Below are 20574 nucleotides of genomic sequence, written 5' to 3' on the forward strand. Positions count from 1 at the left end.
GCAAGCAGCAGAAAGGACTTATTTGGCAGTTGATGGCAGTAGAACTGTTTTAGAAATGTCACATCGTCCCTGCTGCTCAGGGGTATGTTTTAATAGCCCGGGTCCCAGTCATTCTTGGTGGGTCCACTGTAGTCATGATCATCACACTCCCTGGGTCATTGAAGGAAGGATGCTGTGTGGGGCGGCGGGCAGGTCCTTTATTAACAGTAATGGGTGGGCTTTCCCTGATGTTAGATTACGACTCAGGGACACATCTTTTGTCCTTAGGTCTTGAATATCTTCACCATCCTCTCTCTCTGGTAGGGTCATGGGGATAACAGGGAACCATCAACTAGGGCACATGTGAATTCTAGCCCTAGCTCCTCCCTACTCAGGAAGTCGTGAGTTTTCTGAGCCTCAGCTTCTTGATCTATAAAACGGAGATGTGGTGAAACCTAACTCATGGTATCGATATGAAGATTCACCCAGCCTCAGTTTCCTCACTTGCAAAGTAGGCTCAAAGATTGAGAGTGTAAGTCCAGTGCTGGCATGTCTTTTTTTTTTTTTTTTTTTTAAGAGACAGGATCTCACTTTGTCTCTCAGACTGGAGTGCAGTGGCGGGATCGTAGCTTTCTGCAGCCTTGACCTCCTGAGCTCAGGCGATCCTCCCACCTCAGCCTTCCAAGTAGCTGTGACTCCAGGTACATGCCTCCACACCCAGCTAATTTTTCTGTTTTTTGTAGAGACGGGGTCTCCTTTGTTGCCCAGGCTGGTCTCGAACTCCTGGCCTTAAGAGATCCTCCTACCTCAGCCTTCCAAAATGTTGGGATTATAGGCATGAGCCATTGCACCGAGCCTGGCACATTTTTTTTTTTTTTTTTTTTTAGATGGAGTCTTGCTCTGTCGCCCAGGCTGGAGTGCAGTGGCATGATATTGGCTCACTGCAACCTCTGCCTCCCGGGTTCAAGTGATTCTTGTGCCTCAACCCCCACCTCCCCACTACAGGTACGCACCACCACGCCCGGCTACTTTTTGTATTTTTAGTAGAGATGGGGTTTCACCATGTTAGCCAGGCTGCAGCCTGGCACATCTTGATAACACTGTCACCTGTTAAGACTCCGTGTGTACAAGGTGTTGTGCTAAGCACTTGACACATGTCACCGTATTTAAAGATATTTTATTTGTGGTGTATCAGGTAAGTGTTCTAATTATTCCCATGCTACAGATGAAGAAACTGAGGCACAGGGAAGTTAGTGACTGGCCCAAGAAAATGCCAGTTGAGCCCAGACTGTTGAAGCCAGGCTCTTGCACTGCTCCTTGCAGCTCTGAGGGGGCACCCGTGGAGTGGGGCTGCCTGAGTGTCAGTCATCCTCCCAGCTCACTGCTGGTCCAGTGCCCTTGGAATGGTCTTGTGCTGGGGCCAGGGTATGGTCGGGTGGAGGACCAGGGGGCAGATGCTTGGCTTCCTTGGCACCCACGTGCACCTCAGCTCCCTCTGGCAGCTTGACTGGGGACCTGGGGTTCCTCCGGAGCCTGTCTGATTGGAAGGCAGCAAGCAGCCTCTCCTAGCACGGGCAAACTCGCTTTCTCATTTTTGTTCGGCTGTCATTCATTTCCTTCCTGTGACTGTTTTATTGTTTTCCATTCTCTCAAGGAGCGCCTTTTTGATTTCCTGTAAATTCCTCTATGATCATACTCTTCCCCACAAACATGAGATCATAACTGATAATTTGTTTTCTTGTGCTGGGTAGTGCAGTTTGAATGTGAAGGTCAAAAGTTGAAACTTCAAAAGAGCAGGCATCTTACTTCCATAATTTAGGCTGTGGTTCTGCTTTACTATTTTGCAGATGATTAAATTGATCTGAAGGCAAGGTGGGAAATAAAAGGAGATGCTTTCATACCACCTGATAGCTCAGTGCCTTGGGTGTCGGTTAAGTACCTCTGGAAGCGTCAGGGGAGAGCAGGCGTGTCAGCAATTGCCGTGTGCCTTCTTGGGTTTTAAGCGAGACTGTGTTAAATTGAGTCATCCGCCGGTTTTAGAGCTGTTAATTACACAGAACGAAAGTGTCCTGCATGCATTAATCAGGCGGTGGGTAACGTGTCTATTTCTGCTCACCAGCCTCTCTGTGTGCACAGGAGATGGGAAGCTATGGTTGGTTCACAGGTAGACGTGCCCCAGGATTCTACGTCCTGGGTAACATGTCCCAAATTAGAAAAGATACGTAGATGATGACCTAAATTCTCGGTGTGTCTGTGAAAAGGATTCCAGTAGCATTGCTCATCTTTGTGTCCTCATGAATAAGCATTTAACCCTACGCCAGCAAGAAAGCCACATGGGAAGTGGGACTCCTAGGTGAGAGTGAGAACTTGAGTCACCGCGCGCCAGGAGGCAGGAGATGGATGTGGGAGCATCAGACAGAAGGAAAGGCGTGGCCAGGCCCTGGTCCAGCATGGAGGTGGACCTCTGCCCCACGTCTGCCCATCTCTGGCGAGGTTTCAGGCACACTCGGCTCACGGCTGAGCTAAGCCGTCGTTTTCTTCATGGCTCTGGTTTCTGTGAGAGGACTTATTGATTGATCCCCCAGAGGATATGTAATTCCAACCAGCTCTTTTCTTTCTGTCCTTCCCCTTGTGGGATTTTATCCTTTGCATCACTGGGTCATGGAGTGTGGGAGGGATAGTTGTTGGGGGTTCAGTGGTGTTGAATTCCCGCCCACCTGGCTCCAATAGAACCACTCCCTGCGCATCCACCTCCAGGAGAGATGAAATTCCTGGCCCTTTAAATGAGTTTTGCTCAACACAGTGGCACTTTGATGCTTAGAGGCAGATTTTGGAAATCCTTCATCCTTGTCTCACTACTATTTTAATCAGTGGAGTGTTTAGACCTCAGTTAATTGATATCTTAATTCAGGGTTTAATGCTCAGAGGCAGTTCTGTGACTTGTGAATATTTAAGGAAAAAAATAAGGTTGCACAAGTACATCTTTGCCTCATCTAGTTTTTGTGGTTTTAGGTCTGTAGCGGGAGAGCAGGCCCACATCGGGTAGGAGCCTTTGCCTCGCAGCACCCCCTGTCTGTCTGAGCAGCTTCCAGGCATGGTGATGCCCACAGCGTGGCCATGAGCTGGGGACTCTCTGTGAGGCTGTGCAGTGCCCACATCTCCTGGCATGTGTTTTCCTGGCCAAAGAGCCTGAGCTGACTTCTGCCCAAAGTTCTCTTTTTAGAGACAGGGTCTTATGCTCTTGCCCAGGCCGGAATGCAGTGTTGTAATCATGGCCCACTGCAACCTCGGACTCCCAGGCGCAAGTCATCCTCCCACTTCAGCCTCCCAAGTAGCTGAGACTACAGGTGCACGCCACCATGCCTAGTTGATTTTTCTTTTCTTTTCTTTTTTTTTTTGAGACGGAGTTTTGCTCTTGTTGCCCAGGCTGGAGTGCAATGGCGCAATTTTGGCTCACCGCAACTTCTGCCTCCCGGCTTCAAGCGACTCTTCTGCTTCAGCCTCCTGAGTAGCTGGGATTACAGACATGTGCCACTACGCCCGGCTAACGTATTTTTAGTAGAGACGGGGTTCCTCTATGTTGGTCAGGCTGGTCTTGAACTTCCGACCTCAGGTGGCCCCCCTGCCTCAGCCTCCCAAAGTGCCAGGATTACAGGCATGAGCCACCACGCCTGGCCATCTGTCTGATTTTTAAATGTTTTATAGAGACAGGTTATTGCTGTGTTGCCCAGGCTGGCCTCGAATTCCTGGGCTCAGCCTTGGCCTGGGATCCTCCAGCCTGGGCCTTCCACAGTGCCAGGATTACAAGCATGAGCCACCATGCCCGGCCTGCTCAAACTTCTTAGGTGGCATCTTTGTCATCCTGTCCTGAGCCATGATTCTCTGTTGCTTCCTGGAGGAGGTGGCCTTTGTCCTCTCATGGGGCTGTCAGCCTTGTAGTAGATCATACTTTTAACAACCACCCAACACATGCCCCGGGGCAGACAAGGCTGGGATTGAGTCTGACCGTGCGTCTCTCACTCCAGGGGCCAGTGGACCCACGGAGGCTGGGGCACCCTTTTGTCCTTCTCTGTTCATGCTCAAGAACACTGGAAATGGGTTCATCATATTCAGCGTGGTGCATTCCTCCTGAAGATAGGGAGAAACTGCGCGGAATGCTGGAAAATCCCGTTCTTTTCTGTAGTCATCTTAAAAACCGTTTCCGGTGTTTGTGCTGTGAGATAACCAGGCCAGGCTGGATGCGTCCCTCTATGCCTGGCGCCTGGGTGAGACTTCAGGCCCAGAATACCCTATGGATAATTGGTTAAGCCAGCACACAGCAGACATCTATTTAAGCATAGATTCAATTGGGCCAGGCCAAAGCCCAGCCAGGCTGGTTTCATCAGAGAACTGCCTTTGTGGAATAATTTGTCCTGGTTCAGTTTGATTTTTTTTCTTTTTTTCTACTTCCCCCAAAGTAAGATTAGAAAAGCAAGTAGGTCCCTGGGCCTCGACGGCAGAGATGCTTATCGCCTCTGCTGGGAGGAGGATGTGGTCCTTTCTCCTTTGGCAGATTATGACCTCTTCCCGCTCATCACCATAGGAGGATGCCCCAGCTGCAGTGGGAGGCGGAGCGGAGAGCCTGGGAGCGTGGGCTCCTGTCGTCAACCCTGGGCTGCTCTTCCTACCTGTGGGACTGGGACGAGGCAGTGGCAGAGGGAGTTTGGGCTGCTGGAGCCTGGGGAGGCTTTGCCCCTGCTGTGCTCGGTTTGGCAACATCCCATGCTGGCATGGGGTGGAGAGGGTTGGGTGGAGAGGCCTCCTTTTCTCTTTGAAATGAGGCCATCAGCTCTCCTTGTTGGAAATGAGCTGTTGTCTGGCTTTGGTGGAAGGCCAGGTAGCTTTGATGACACATAGTTACTGCGTGTCTGTGCTGGTGCTGGGACCCTGTCTTCCAGGGCTATATATGGCCTTTCAGAAGATACTTAAATTAAAAGAATTCTAAGTGTTAGAGGTTTCTGAGGATTTGTCTAGGCTACCCAGGGAACACAGAGAAGGGATTTAGCCCAGGGTGGGAGGGTAGAAGGGGATCGTCTCCAACCCCGAGAAAAGTGTGTTTTGGGTGGGAGCTGGAGGTGGGCAGGAACAAGTTCCAGGCAGAGGAGGGAGGAGGCAGGAGGCTGGGAGAGCACGTGGGGTGAGTGGTGGAGATGGCTTGCGCCGACGTGAGTTGTGCTCTACTAGAGGTTTACCTTCATCCTGAGGCCACCTAAAGGCCACTGGAAACGAGGGAAAGCCTGATGAGGTTTGCATTTCCTGCAGATCCCTAGCTGCTATCGGGGCAGGTGGGCTGGAGGCCTGGACCTTGGCCATGGGTTGGATGTGGGAAGCGGCGGATGGATGTGATGGGAGAGGGCATCTAGGATGGCACCCGGGTCTCTGCTGAAGTAGCAGGAAGATGGCAGAGCCGCATTGAGATGGGGGCTCAGTTGGGGTTCTTGCACACTGAGCTCCAGGGCGCCCGGGACCCGCAGGTGGGTGCAGAGGGAAAGCAGGGAGAGGCAGAGGGAACCTTGCCTTCTGCGAGGAGGGGAGGGGAGGGCTGGCAGCACGATGGGGGTGAAGAGAGAAGCAGAGAGGGGAGAGGAGAGGGGAGGAGAGGGGAGGAGATGGGTAGGAAGTTCAAAATAGAATGCAAAAGCTGCTTTCCCTCCTCCCCCAAGGCAAGGACTGTTAGGGCCCCGCAGGCAGCGTAGGGGAGGCTTGGCTGGAAGAGGAGAAGGAGGCGAGTGAGGGGAGGATTCTTCACTTGTAGAGGAAGATGTTTCGGTGGCCATGGAGCTTCTAGCAGGAGGGGTTGGTGCATGGTGGAGGTTGGAGCTGGGATCCCCAGGTGGGCGTGTGAGCTTGGGAAGAGGATGCACCTTCCCTTAAAAGGGAGGGAGGAGAGGATGGATGGGGAGTCCTGGGAGTTTGGAGGAGGAGAGGTGAGAGTGGACCCATCTGCTGGCTGCTGTGCGCTCCAAGAAGTAGGAGTGGAATTCATTCATCCACAGTGGCTCCCGCTGGGGGCAGAAGTTGAGGGTAGAAATCTTTGGAAGGTGCGGGAAGTTGAGAGTAGCCCTCCTGTGGGTTCCTCTGCAGCTCACGGCAGAGCTGGGGTCTCGCCGAGGTGACTGGGCCTTGCTTGGCCATCGCCAGTGCTTGACTTCCCCTGGCAGTGCTCAGTGTTCCTGGAGCAGGCACAGGCTGAGCCCGTGCGGATGGGCGGGCACAGGGCCGAGGAGTCTACAGCACTGGCAAGAGTGGTGACCATAGAGAAGGGCCAGGGATCTAAGCCGAATGGAGGCAGAGGGCAGCTCCAGGAGAAAGTAAGGGGTTGGAGGACGGGAGGTCCTGGCCCTCACCCATGCTGTCACCCAGTGATCATCGCTGCATTTGAGAGAAGAGAGACCTGCTCCCTGACAGCGGGATCCCCGGGCTGGCGTCATAGAGGGTGGCAGTGGGAATGACACCCGAGGGACTGCGAGTGGGTTCTTGCTCAGAAGCCTGAGCTGCTGTCTGCCCGTGGCTCTGAGCTCTCACCCTCTGGGGACAGGAGCAAGTGCCGGGTCCCAGGTAATGAGACTGCACCCGCCATAGGGCAGCATCAGAGGCACCTTCATGATGATTAACCGCACACTGTCAGGCTTCAGGGCTGCCTCTGCCAGAGAGAAAGGGCGTTCATTCGAGAAAGTCTCCCTGGGCTTGTGGGTTTGTTTTTTCCACCTTCCCCAGAAGGTTCTGTGGTCTTGGAAAGGTGTCGCTGCGCCGCAGGGTGCCCACCTCATTTCCCAGTGACAGATGACTGGCTATCCCAGCTGTGTGGCATCGTGGAGACCATGTGAGTCAGCGGCTGGCTGGCGTGGGCTGCTCCTGTGAAGTTCCCAAGGGCTTGCTGCCTCTGATGGGAGTCGGAGAGCCACCGGGCCTCTTGCCTTCCCATCATCCTTGCCTGCCTGCCTCGGGGCCTCTGTCTGAGTTGCCTCAATGGAGGCCAGCTCAGGTGGGCTCCTGGCCAGGCCGAGGAGGAGGAAGAGGAAATGCAGGAGAGGTGCCCTTCCACAGAGGAGCGAGTGCTGGTCTGCGTCCTCAGACACCCCGGCTTTGCTCCCAGCAGAGGCGCGGGTGCTGGTCTGCGTCCTCAGACACCCCGGCTTTGCTCCCAACAGAGGGATGGGTGCTGGTCTGCATCCTCAGACACCCCGGCTTTGCTCCCAGCAGAGGCGTGGGTGCTGGTCTGCGTCCTTAGACACCCCAGCTTTGCTGATCTTGAGGGTGTTTGAGTTGATCCCTCTGTGAGGGTCATGGGTGGGCCTTTGGGAGCTTTGGTGCAGGTAGGTCATCTTTAGTAAAGGGAAAGGAGCTGGCCAGGGGGTGCACTAGGAACTCTATGCCTTGCACAGAGGGACTCAGCTGGGTTGCCCACCTCCATTCTCCAGGTCTCAGTATTACAGACCTCCCTCACTGGATGGCCAGCCCCAAACCAAAAGGGCTCATGCCTCTCCCATCATTCCCTCACGTGGCACCCCGGCTCCTGCTCTTAGCAGCCCTCCTTCCACTCCATCATTATGTGTTTACTCGCACTGTATCCCTCTCTCCGTGGTCTCTGCGCTCCATTAGGGGAGGACGTGGCCCTTTCACTCCACTCCATCACTGGTGCCTGGTACATCTAGCTGACACTGACTTATTAGTGATGTGAAATGAATGAATGGACATTTACCATTATGGACAGCACCTCATTAAGGTTTTTAAAGTGCTATCAAAGCAATGTGTACCCTTGGTTTAAAAAGCCACTAGTACAAAATCAGTACAGGAAAGCTAGGTTATCTTGAAACCAGTGACTCCTGCCAGCCCATCTCTCTCCACACCAGCCCTCCCCAGAGCCAATTCTTTGGGCCATTTCTGTCACCCCCCACCCATCTTTTCATCGTATGTTTATTGCTGGTTCTTCCACGGGTTCCTTTTGCCTTCTTGTCATACACTTGAGCCTCCTTTAGTTCTTGCTCCGTGAACTTTCCACCCTATCTTGCCTTTGCCCTGGGTGAGCTGAGGCTGCACAGATGGGGCCTTGCTCTCTCTACACGTGTTTTCTCCAGCCCGTCTTCACCTCCCAACTTCTGTTGCGTTTCCTTGTTAGGGTTTGTAATATTTCCATTGCATTTATGTGACCAGTAAATCTTACCTGTTTTCGGGGGAGACATTAACTCTAAAAGGTAAAAAAAAAAACCCAAAAAATAACAACAGAAAAAAACAGCCATAAAACTGTGTTTCTATGATCACTATGACCGTGGTCTATGCAGAGCTAAGGAATGTATCGGGGCGGGAGTGCCTTCTCTCTGGGTTGGATGTCACAAGCCCAGGACCTCCCTCAAGAGGAGGCTCCTAGCGTCAAGAGCATATAGACTGTTTTTCTTTTCTTTTTTTTTTTTTGAGACGGAGTCTCGCTCTGTCACCCAGGCTGGAGTGCAGTGGTGCGATCTTGGCTCACCACAAGCTCTGCCTCCCGAATTCATGCCATTCTCCTTCCTCAGTTTCCCGAGTAGCTGGGACTACAGGCGCCCACCACCATGCCCGGCTAATTTTTTGTATTTTAAGTAGAGATGAGGTTTCACCGTGTTAGCCAGGATGGTCTTGATCTCCTGACCTCATGATCCGGCCACCTCAGCCTCCCAAAGTGCTGGGATTACAGGCATGAGCCACCGCGCCTGGCCTAGACTATTTTTCTTATATAACCATCAGTTGTACAAAATCACTCCAAACTTTAGTTTATTCTCTGTTTAAAGAATGGTTTTCTTTTTTTTATTAGAAAAAATATTTTTATTAGAACAAAAGCAACATATATACATGCATTGTTGAAAGTTAGAAAGTTCACGTAAATAGGAATTCCTCCAGTTGTCCATAAGACATCCCAGATGTGGCCAGTATAGTTTCTATCTCTTACTTGGGTGTCGTGATGGTTTTTCTCCCAGATACTGAAAGGCTGGGCCAGTTGTACCACTGCATCCCAATGCTGGATTTGTATGGTTGTTCCCTTGTGGTGGCAGTTAGCTTGTTCCTCTATCCCCATATTTCTTGCAAACTGGAAGTTAGATCTAAAGCCATAGAAGTTTAAAACATTTGCCGGAATACATCCCAGGTGATGTGTATTTCTTATTGCACTACATTCAGACACAAATTATACTTAGTTGACGCACAATCAATGATGCTAAGACTGATCACTGGGTTACAACCCCTTGACCTGGAGAGTAATCTGCCTGTTGTTACTTTGGTACCATGTGAATAAATGCAGCCTTCATACATACATCTGTTTTGTTTTGTTGTTCCTAGAGTTTTAATTTGCCTTTCTTCTGTCTAATTGAGAGAAGAAGCATATCTTCTTCACCATATCACTAAGAGCTTTAAGCTTCCTATTGATTTTATCTGCGGAAAGGAATCCATGCCATTCTTTTTGTGGATGTTTTTCTCAGAGCCACATACTTGGAGTTCTAATTTCTACTGATTGCTTTCTAGGCTTGCTGTCCAGCGTCTAATTATACTTTTGGATTGACTCCAGTTTTTTAAAATATCCCATTATATCACCTCCTTCTGTTTATTGGCTTGCGCTTTCACCGTCTCCCCACCCTTCTACCCTTCTGTCTCTGCTGGAGTACATCCTTAAGTACTTCCCCCGTTTCTGAGTTTTTGAATGTCTGAAAATGACTAGTTTCCTTCTGTATTTGATTAGTAGTTTGTCTGAATGTAGAGTTCTGTTATTTTTGCATGGAGTGCAACAAAAAGGGGGTGAGTGTAACAGAGTGGGGCACACGCCCTTTGACATCGTCTCAGCTAAGTCTCAGTGTCACTGTCTGTGAAATGGGAAGGTAGTACCTGTTCTAGGTTGGGTTCCATGGGAAGCTGAGCCTCTGAGCCGAGTGGGCAGGAAGCGTATTGAGGAGTGCTCTCGGGATCTGTGTGTGTGTCAGAGGGAGGGAGCAGGATTGGGCTGCAATGCTGTCACAAGGGCATCTCGGCTCCTTCCATGGGGAGCTTTGGTGCTGGAGTGGTCCCCAGAGATGTCCCCAGTTGAAGCGAGGGAGCTGAGTCTTGGCTGCCTCCATTGAATCAAGGAAACCAGTAGAGGGGTGTGGCCTCAGGGGATGAGTTGGGCGGTGTACCCAGTGTCCACTGCAACTTACAGGACCCAGCATGGGGCAGGTCCCCAGTAAATGGCAATTTAAAATGAAGGGAGGCTGTGTTTGCCTGCTGAGATTTCTCTAGCTTCATGGGCCTGTCATGAATACTGGGGAGTAATGTTTTGATAAGAATCAAGGTGTCCTACCTAAGGACATCAGAGCATTTCGCCTGGCTTTGGGGTGGGAAGTGTGGATGAGGTGGTGTCTGCAGGCTTTGCATTTCACTTGGTTTCTGGAACAAGTGTACACGGCACTTACTGTGTGCCAGGCACTGTCCTTAGTGCTTTAAAAATGCCAACTCAGTTCTCACCGCAATCCTACGAGGAAAACAGTGTTCATATCTCTGTTTTTCAGATGGGGACACCAAGGCACAGAGTAGGGATCTCGGCCACACGGCTGGGAAGGGGTGGAGTGGAACTGGAGCCCAGGGCTTTTCTCCCAGGCTGGTGCTCTGAATGCCTCAGCACGGCTGCCCTTTCAGTGCCCGCGGACCCAGGGTGGTTTGAAATGAGTGGAGGTAGAAAGCGAATACTTCTTTGGCTCCTCTCTGTGGGTCTTACTTACAGGTGAGATTGATTGCAACCACCAGAAACGTAACCACATTTGGGCAAATTAACACAAGTTTGTTGGGAGGACCTGGGAGCCCCAGGAGTCCAGTTGTACGAGGCACAGCCCAGCTGGGAAGGTACAGCAGGGTCCCCTGATTGTGACTTCCCTGACCACATAGACCACCCTCTCATCTGTGGCTGCCTCCCTCTTCTCCTCTGCTCCTGGTCTCCTGCCTGTGTCTGCGGCCCAGCTGTTTTCACATCTGTACCAGCACACACAAAGCTAGAATGGCTTCAGTCCCCTCACCAGACCCTGTCACCCACCCATGGGCAGGTGGGTGGCGATGGGGAGGAAACGAGGCCTCTTCAGCCAACAGGACAGAGCCCTGAGAGGTGGCAGGCTTAGGATTATGGCCCAACAGCCATGCCATGTGGATTTCATCCCCCTTCCATGCATGGGGAAACTGAGGCTGAGGGAGGCAGCCTGTGACAGGCTACAGCAACTGGACTTCTTCCCCCCACCACAGCAGCTTCCAGATCTTATCCCTGGAAACAGCCTGCCCGCCGGCTGGTGTTAGGAAGGCGGGCAGCAGCTCTGCTCCCCGCTAGAGGTTTTCTACTGGACTGTTCCATAGAGCTTGTCACTCCTGGGTTTTGGTGGCCCCACTCCGGCCTTACACAATACCCCTTCCGGGCTGTGCAGGGTGTGACAGGCCCTGAGGTCTCCCTGGAGGGGTCCGGCCAGTGCCTCCTGAAAGTCACTGACTTGCTGCTTTGTTCTTCTGTCTCTGAAGCCGAGTATTTAAGACAGACATGGAGCTGGAGGTTCTGCGCTACACCAATAAAATCTCCAGCGAGGCCCACCGTGAGGTAAGTCAGGCACCGGCTCCAGTTGAGTGGGGAAAGCGGTGTTGCTGTGTGGCGAGAGAATTGCGTGAGGATGAAGGGTTTCCTGGTGGGCTCTAATCCCCGAGGGCCACACGAGAGGTAGGAAGTTTTACATGATGATGGTTCTCTTTTGTTTTCCCTGGTGGGCACAGGGCAGGGACAGGAGAGGCTCTGCCCCAATTGCTCAGCTTAGGGCACCTGCCCATCATGGCAGTCGTGGACACTAATCCTCAGGAAATTCTCCAACAAAAAGTGCCAACTCTGGGAGGGTAGAGTGCTCCTTCCTGATACCGCAGCAGTTCTCAGCTCATTTTAAAGAATCTTTTGTCCTTAACTATGGTTCAAACACACTTATTACCATCATCCATTTTCTGAAAACTTCTTCATGTGGTTCTCTTCCAAATCTTCCCAGTTTACTGGAGGAATGAGACCAAATAAGGAAACACATGTCTTGAAAGATGAGGATGGCCCAGGGTCTGCTCAGGAATGTTGCGATTTTGTGTTAGGAAACAGACAAGGGTAATTGATGGGCAGCCTACTCTCTTGTAGGAGTTAATGCTCTCCGTGTTTTATGAAAGTTAAACAAAGGAGGCCTTTTAGTGATCGTCATAGCTTTTGTAGCATTAAGTATTCACCAAACACCTCGTGGTTGAATCCTCACTGTCCTCGGGCTGCTGGTGGCCTCTGAGCTGTAACTCGGGGCTTGGCATTTATCGGCTTCCAAATGGAAGTGCTTCATGGCAGTTTAAATAAACTGTATGGGATTTTGGAGCTTTTAAAAAGTTCTAATTTGTCACATGTCTGTACCACTGCATGCACTTATCATTCTTTTTTTCTTTTTTAAAGAAGAGGTGCTTTTGAAGAAGTGCTGTATGTTATTTATCACGCTGTGTTACTGATCTGCTTAATACAAATGTCTTTGCTTAATGTCTGTCCTCCAGGTAATGAAGGCTGTAAAGGTGGGAATGAAAGAATATGAGTTGGAAAGGTAAGCCGCCATGTTTCTCCGGGTAGAATTAAAAGGTAGAAAACAGTAATTTATGTTCCCTGAGTAACAGATGAAACGCCGCAGCGGCACACACACCTTGAGTGGGGATTATGAACAGGGCTTCAGGATCACGGGCAAAGATTATTTTTCTTCTGACTGCTCCCCGCTCCCTGGCTCTTGGCAGAGTGTTTGATATAATGGTCTTCGATGACTTTTCAGGGTGGTTTAGTGCCCCACCATTCTACTCTCGGACTTTGTTTCTGCCATTTGCAGGAAACTTTACCAAATTGCTGCTCTTATGACTCTAAAAGCTGCCAGTAAAACAGCTTGCCATTTTTATGTGTGAACACTGCCATTATGTCTGCTGTGTTCGCACGACCGGGTCGAGGGATGGTTAAATGGCCCATAAAGAGCTCTGGAGAGCTCCATTGGCCTTCCGCTCCTGTTAGGCCTGCAGCGAGCCGGTGCCACCCGGGGAGCTTCCTGCGGCTGCCCAGCCGTGGCAGGTGTGGCCTGGCCAGGTCAGCCCCGCTCCAGGACCCAAAGGTCAGTGTGCTGCCACCTGTGGTACAAGGAAACCTTTGGATCAGACTCTTAACTGCCTCAGTGGTTCCCTTCCCACCCGTGTCCTGGGGCAGGAGGCCACCATTCCGAGACCTCCCACCAGTGTTGGTATCACCTGGAAGCTCTGGGGAAGTGACACTGAAGAGGCTGCCAGCCCCCTGTCCCCACACCGGGCTTTCCTTTTCTGCCTGTCCTTGTGAGAGCTTGATTTCTGGTGTCCCTTACCCCCCTTGCAGGGCCCAAGTCCGCCCCAGATGTCTTCAGGGCCTGCTCTGTTCAGGGCCCTGGCCCTGCAGGTGCTGGCTCCATATCACCCTCCCAACCCTCGTGGCCTGCCTGCCATCAGTGGGGTGCAGGGCTGAGGTCGGATGGGGCCCGCAGTGGGCTGCTTGGAGGCTTCTGTTTGCTGTGGCTGTGCTGGGGGGTGGGTGTCTTTTTAAGGTCTCACCTTGGAAGGTGTTCTGAGCAGTCAGCTCCTGTGCTTCTCTCCTTACCCCGCCTGGAGGAGGTTAAAATGGCCTTGCCCGGGTGCTTGGCATCCTGGGAGGGGCATGTAACACACATTGATCAGAAGCCCAGCTCTGTCCGCCAGGGAGGCTGGGAAGGGCTCACAGAGCTCTCCCAGCACTTGTGTCTGCGTGGTCTGCTACAGTGCGGCGTCTGTACCCGGAGTTCCCAGGACCCCCTGCCCGCTCCAAGGATCTGGGATGGGAAGTGTGTTGGGGGCTCCTCCAGTGAGGTGGGCTAGACAGCGGGTCCCTCAGACTGGCACTGCCCCGGAAACCTGTCCCAGCTTGAGTTGAATCATAGTGACCCATAGCTGATGCTTCAAATAAAAATAACCAAGAAATTGGGGCAGGAATAGCTGGGCCCAGTGTGGAGCCCTGCCGTCCTCCGCATGCTGGCTGCCTGAGCTCTGTACTGCAGGCAGTTCTGCTCCCAAGGTGGCTCCTGGAAGGGGCCCTGAGCCTCCCTCCCCACAGCGTCCCAGAGCCTGCCCCTGCCCAGCCTGGGGACAGGGCTGTACCAGCTTTGATTCAGGGGCCAGGGGCCCTGGAATACCCCCCGCTCCTTAGCCCTCATGCCCTCCAGGTCATGGAGGGCTTTTTTTTTTTTTTTTTAACAGGAAATTTCAATATTCAAAATAATAGAAAAGTATAATGAACCCCGAAGTCCCCATCAGGTTTTTGTGTTTAGTTTTGTTTGCTAGAGCATTTTAAAGCCAAATCCCAGACATCATGTCATGGCACCTGTAAATACCTCAGTAGGTATTTCAGTTGATGAGGACTTTTTTTTTACTTTTACATAACCACCAGGCCAATATCACCTTCATTACAACAAATGAACCGTAACTCCTTAACGTCGTGAATATCTAGTCCGTATTGATCCTAAACTCTTTTTAGCATTGGTTTGTTCAAGTCAGGATCCGCATGGAGTCCACACGTTGCACTTGGCTGCTGTTGGAAGCAGGGTGTTGTGAACCTGAGCTCTGGGGATATGTCACCCCGGTCTACAAAGTGCTCCACCTTCCCTCCACCCCCATCCCAAGACCCCGGGTTGGCCTTGCTGCCACATCCTGTGTGGACCAGGGTAGCTCTTGGAGAGATGAGCTTGAAGCCAGAGGCCACAGCCGAGTGCACCGGGAAGCTCAGCCAGGAGCCAGGAGCTCCAAGCTGTGAATGGGCCATTTGGAGCCCTTTCGTTTCTGGGGCATCGTGAGAATCATGAGAAAGGAAGAAAATCTGTGTGGTGTGACGGGGACCCTGTGGTGGCGTCCCCTCCCAGGCCAGGACCCACTGGAGACCCTCCTCCACAGGTCTGGGCTTTCCTGGGCGCTCCTGCCACAGGCGACAGCCCTCAGTCCCAACCTCCTGTCCCTGTCAGTCCCTTGTGAGGAAAGGACTTGCCCAGCTGTGCTCCTTCTCATTCAAGGCCTTAGTGGTTTTCTTACTCTTTGGCCAGATGGAGCGAGTTGTGATTCTGTGTGCCCAGCGCACTCGAGTGTGGATGGGATGGGGAGAGGGGACACGGCCTGAGGGTCTGCTTCAACCAGGCATATGCCCCAGATGCCACACACACAGCACACACACGACACACACACCACACCATACCTACCATGTACACATATACAACACCACATAATACACACCACACCACACATTGTGTGCATGCCACATATACCACACACATGCCCCCCACCACACACCAGTTATACAACACCATACAATACACACCACACCACACATCGTGTGCACACCACATATACCACACACATGCCCCCCCACCACACACCACATACACGCCACACACACCACACACAACACACACTCCCACAGGGCGCTGAGTGGCATTGGGTCAGCCTGTGTACCTGCTGCCCATGCTGTGCACCTGCCATGCGCGCCCACCTGCTGCTGGCCACAGGATATACAGAGGGGGAACAGTGCCCACCAGGGAAGCTATCTGATCTGTGGGCCCCTGAGAGCTTAGAGCAGTGGTGTGGGGACAGGAACTGAGACAGCAAGAACGAGAGATGGAGGCTGTTCCTGAGGGGACCAAGTGGGGAGAGAGGGGTCACCCCATCTGAAGATGGTGAGAAGATGGGTGTCTGGGGCAAGTGTCACATCATGGAGTATCCCTGGCCAGATTTGAGGAGGCAGCTGAAGCCCCTGGGGACATCTGCGGCCAGGGAGATGGGCTGACACTTCTTCCGCCTCGAGCTCCCTCTCCAGGGCAGGATATCACTGTGTGACACAGTTTTGTGGTCCTTGTCGTGGAGAGCCTGGAGGCGACTTCTTGGGGACCACATCTCATTTATCTGCACAGTGTCTGACCCATTGTGGGTGTTGGGAAACATGTGTGGGTGGGTTCGATGGAAGGGAAAAGAGAAGAAAAGGTTTTAAGTGATTTTTCTGCCATCTTCTGTGTCAGTGGGAGCTTGAGAATTCTTTTCTTAACTAGTCAGGGAATAAAAATCTCTCCTAAAGCCCATGTTTTTGGTTACCCAGGGGTGTGCCTCTTTGAACACAGGCTCAACTGCTACCAGGGAAGGCTGGGGGGCGGCTACACTGCTGTGTGAATCGCTGACTCACTGGGTTCAAAGGAAGCCAGCCGCTCTTTTATATATGTTGATAGCACCCTGTGAGCAAGGTGGGCGTCCCTAAGACCTGCTGGACTTTGTGCTGGGGGCCTGATGGGCCTCGGCCCTGCACAGGGATACCGGGCAAGAAGGCAGGGAGCTCTGCAGTTCAGGACTCAGGGCAGGAGTCAGGGCTGGTTTTCTCGAACGTGGACACACCACCCATCGCAGGACTCAAGAGATGCTGGCCTGGACCCCCATTGTAAGCCTCATCTCTTTTTGTTTTATTATCTATGATTTGTTATCAAATCTTGAAGGCATGTTAAAAAAAAAAAAAGTGAGTGGATGGCATTTATGAAGACTCCTCCCTCGTGCGGCACCTGGGAGTTGAGGGTTCAGAGGAATGAAAATCATTTTCCACAACTGAGGTGTAGTAAATTGTGTTAAACCAATAAGACATCCGTGTTGGGTAAATCGGGCTTTAACAGCAGGCCCAATCAGGCCGTCCATTTTTCCGCCTCCTATTATTTCATGTTAGTGGCGTAACCAGCTTGTAGCCAGCTGGCGTGGGGCTGGCGGCCGGATCCATTACCTGCAAACGCTAATTTAGAGCATGCTCCATTGGCTGTGTAAGCGAGTCCCAGCTCACATTTGCCACAAAGAGATTAATAACTCGATGTGTCTGACAGCCTGGGGCCTTGATTGAAATTATGCTCTTTCTCTCCGAGCTGTGAATGGGCCATTTGGGGTCCTTTCGTTTCTGGGGGAGTCGTGAGAATCATGGGAAAGGGAGAAGATCTGTGTGGTGTGACGGGGACCGTGTGGTGGCGTCCCCTCCCAGGCCAGGACCCACTGGAGACCCTCCTCCACAGGTCTGGGCTTTCCTGGGTGCTCCTGCCACAGGCGACAGCCCTCAGTCGCAACCTCCTGTCCCTGTCAGTCCCTTGTGAGAGAAGGACTTGCCCAGCTGTGCTCCTTCTCATTCAAGGCCTTGGTGCTTTTCTTACTCTTTGGCCCGATGGAGCGAGTTGTGATTCTGTGTGCCCAGCGCACTCGAGTGCGGATGGGATGGGGAGAGGGGACACGGCCTGAGGGTCTCCGCCAACCAGGCACATGCCCCAGATGCCACACACACAGCACACACACAACACACACACCACACCATACCTACCACGTACACATATACAAGACCACACATTCCGTGCCCGCCACATACACCACACACGTGCCCCCCCACACCACATACACGACACACACCACACCATACACACGACACACACCACACCATACACGACACACATAACACACCATACACACCACACATGCCACATCACACAATCTGTGCATGCCGCATACACCACACACACGCCCCCCACACCACACACACCATACACCACATAGATGACACACCACACCATACACATCATACGCATAACACCACACGTCCTGTGCATGCCACATACACCACATGCATGCCCCCCCACAGCACATACACAACACACACACCACACCATACACACCACACCACACATCCCATGCTCACCACATACACCATACACATGCCCCCTACACCACACACCACGTACACAGCACCACACAATACACACCACACCACACATCGCGTGCATGCCACATGCACCACATACATGCCCCCCACACCACACACTCCACACATCACATACACGACACGCACACCACACAACACATACCACACACAACACCACACGTCCCGTGCACGCCACATACACCACACACACCCCCACACCACACACACTACACACCACATACACACACATACCACACTTCACACACCACACACACACCACACACACCACACACACCATACACACACCACCATACATCCTGTGCACACCACATACACCACACACACACCACACACACCATACACACACCACCATACATCCTGTGCACACCACATACACCACACACATACCACACTTCACACACCACACACACACCACACACACACCACCATACATCCTGTGCACACCACATACACCACACACACTACACACCACATACACAACACACATACCACACTTCACACACCACACACACACCACACACACCACACATCACATACACGACACGCACACCACACAACACATACCACACACAACACCACACGTCCCGTGCACGCCACATACACCACACACACCCCCACACCACACACACTACACACCACATACACACACATACCACACTTCACACACCACACACACACCACACACACCACACACACCATACACACACCACCATACATCCTGTGCACACCACGTACACCACACACATACCACACTTCACACACCACACACACACCACACACACACCACCATACATCCTGTGCACACCACATACACCACACACACTACACACCACATACACAACACACATACCACACTTCACACACCACACACACACCACACACACCATACACACACCACCATACATCCTGTGCACACCACATACACCACACACACACCACACACACCACACACACCACACACACCATACACACACCAACATACATCCTGTGCACACCACGAACACCACACACACTACACACCACATAGACAACACACATACCACACTTCACACACCACACACACACCACACACACCACACACACCATACACACACCACACACACACCACACACACCATACACACCACCATACATCCTGTGCACACCACGAACACCACACACACTACACACCACATACACAACACACATACCACACTTCACACACCACACACACACCACACACACCACACACACACCATACACACACCACCATACATCCTGTGCACACCACATACACCACACACATGCCCCCCCACACCACATACGTGACACACATACCACACCATACACACCACATACACAATGCACACACCACACCATACACACCACACCGTACGCTTCACACACACCACATACCACATACACACACCACATCATACACACCATACACACCACATACACAACACACGTACCACACCATACACACTACACACACCACACACTACATACAGACACACACCACACCATACACACCACACACCACATACACACCACACCATACATACCACACACACAACACCACACATCCCATACAAGCCACGTGCACCACACACATACCCCACACACCACATACACCACACACACACCACATATACCCCTACACCAACACACCACACACACCACACACACACCACATATACCCCTACACCAACACACCACACACACCACACACACACCACATATACCCCTACACCAACACACCACATACACCACACACACACCACATATACCCCTACACCAACACACCACATACACCACACACACACCACATATACCCCTACACCAACACACCACACACACCACACACACACCACATATACCCCTACACCAACACACCACACACACCACACACACATCACATATACCCCTACACCAACACACCACACACACACCACATATACCCCTACACCAACACACCACATACACCACACACACATCACATATACCCCTACACCAACACACCACATACACCACACACACACCACATATACCCCTACACCAACACACCACACACACCACATATACCCCTACACCAACACACCACATACACCACACACACCACATATACCCCTACACCAACACACCACACACATCACATATACCCCTACACCAACACACCACATACACCACACACACACCACATATACCCCTACACCAACACACCACACACACACCACATATACCCCTACACCAACACACCACATACACCACACACACACCCCACATATACCCCTACACCAACACACCACACACACCACACACACACCACATATACCCCTACACCAACACACCACATACACCACACACACCTCATATACCCCTACACCAACACACCACACACACCACACACACATCACGTATACCCCTACACCAACACACCCCACACACACCACATATACCCCTACACCAACACACCACACACACACCACATATACCCCTACACCAACACACCACATACACCACACACACCTCATATACCCCTACACCAACACACCACACACACCACACACACATCACGTATACCCCTACACCAACACACCCCACACACACCACATATACCCCTACACCAACACACCACACACACCACACACACACACCACATATACCCCTACACCAACACACCACACACACCACACACACACCACATATACCCCTACACCAACACACCACACACACACCACATATACCCCTACACCAACACACCACATACACCACACACACACCACATATACC

General features: G+C 52.0%; 1 protein-coding gene across 1 annotated transcript in view; it reads left to right on the forward strand.

The window, feature by feature from the left end:
* Positions 1–20574, forward strand: part of PEPD (peptidase D) — a 140006-nt gene that overhangs the window by 45643 nt on the left and 73789 nt on the right. The window contains exons 8-9 of the mRNA XM_007996242.3: positions 11515–11590; positions 12550–12596. Of these exons, the coding sequence (XP_007994433.3) occupies positions 11515–11590; positions 12550–12596 (123 nt within the window). The remainder of the gene's footprint in view (positions 1–11514; positions 11591–12549; positions 12597–20574) is intronic.

This window comes from Chlorocebus sabaeus, chromosome 6 (genome assembly GCF_047675955.1).
Source record: "Chlorocebus sabaeus isolate Y175 chromosome 6, mChlSab1.0.hap1, whole genome shotgun sequence".
Lineage (NCBI taxonomy): Eukaryota > Metazoa > Chordata > Mammalia > Primates > Cercopithecidae > Chlorocebus > Chlorocebus sabaeus.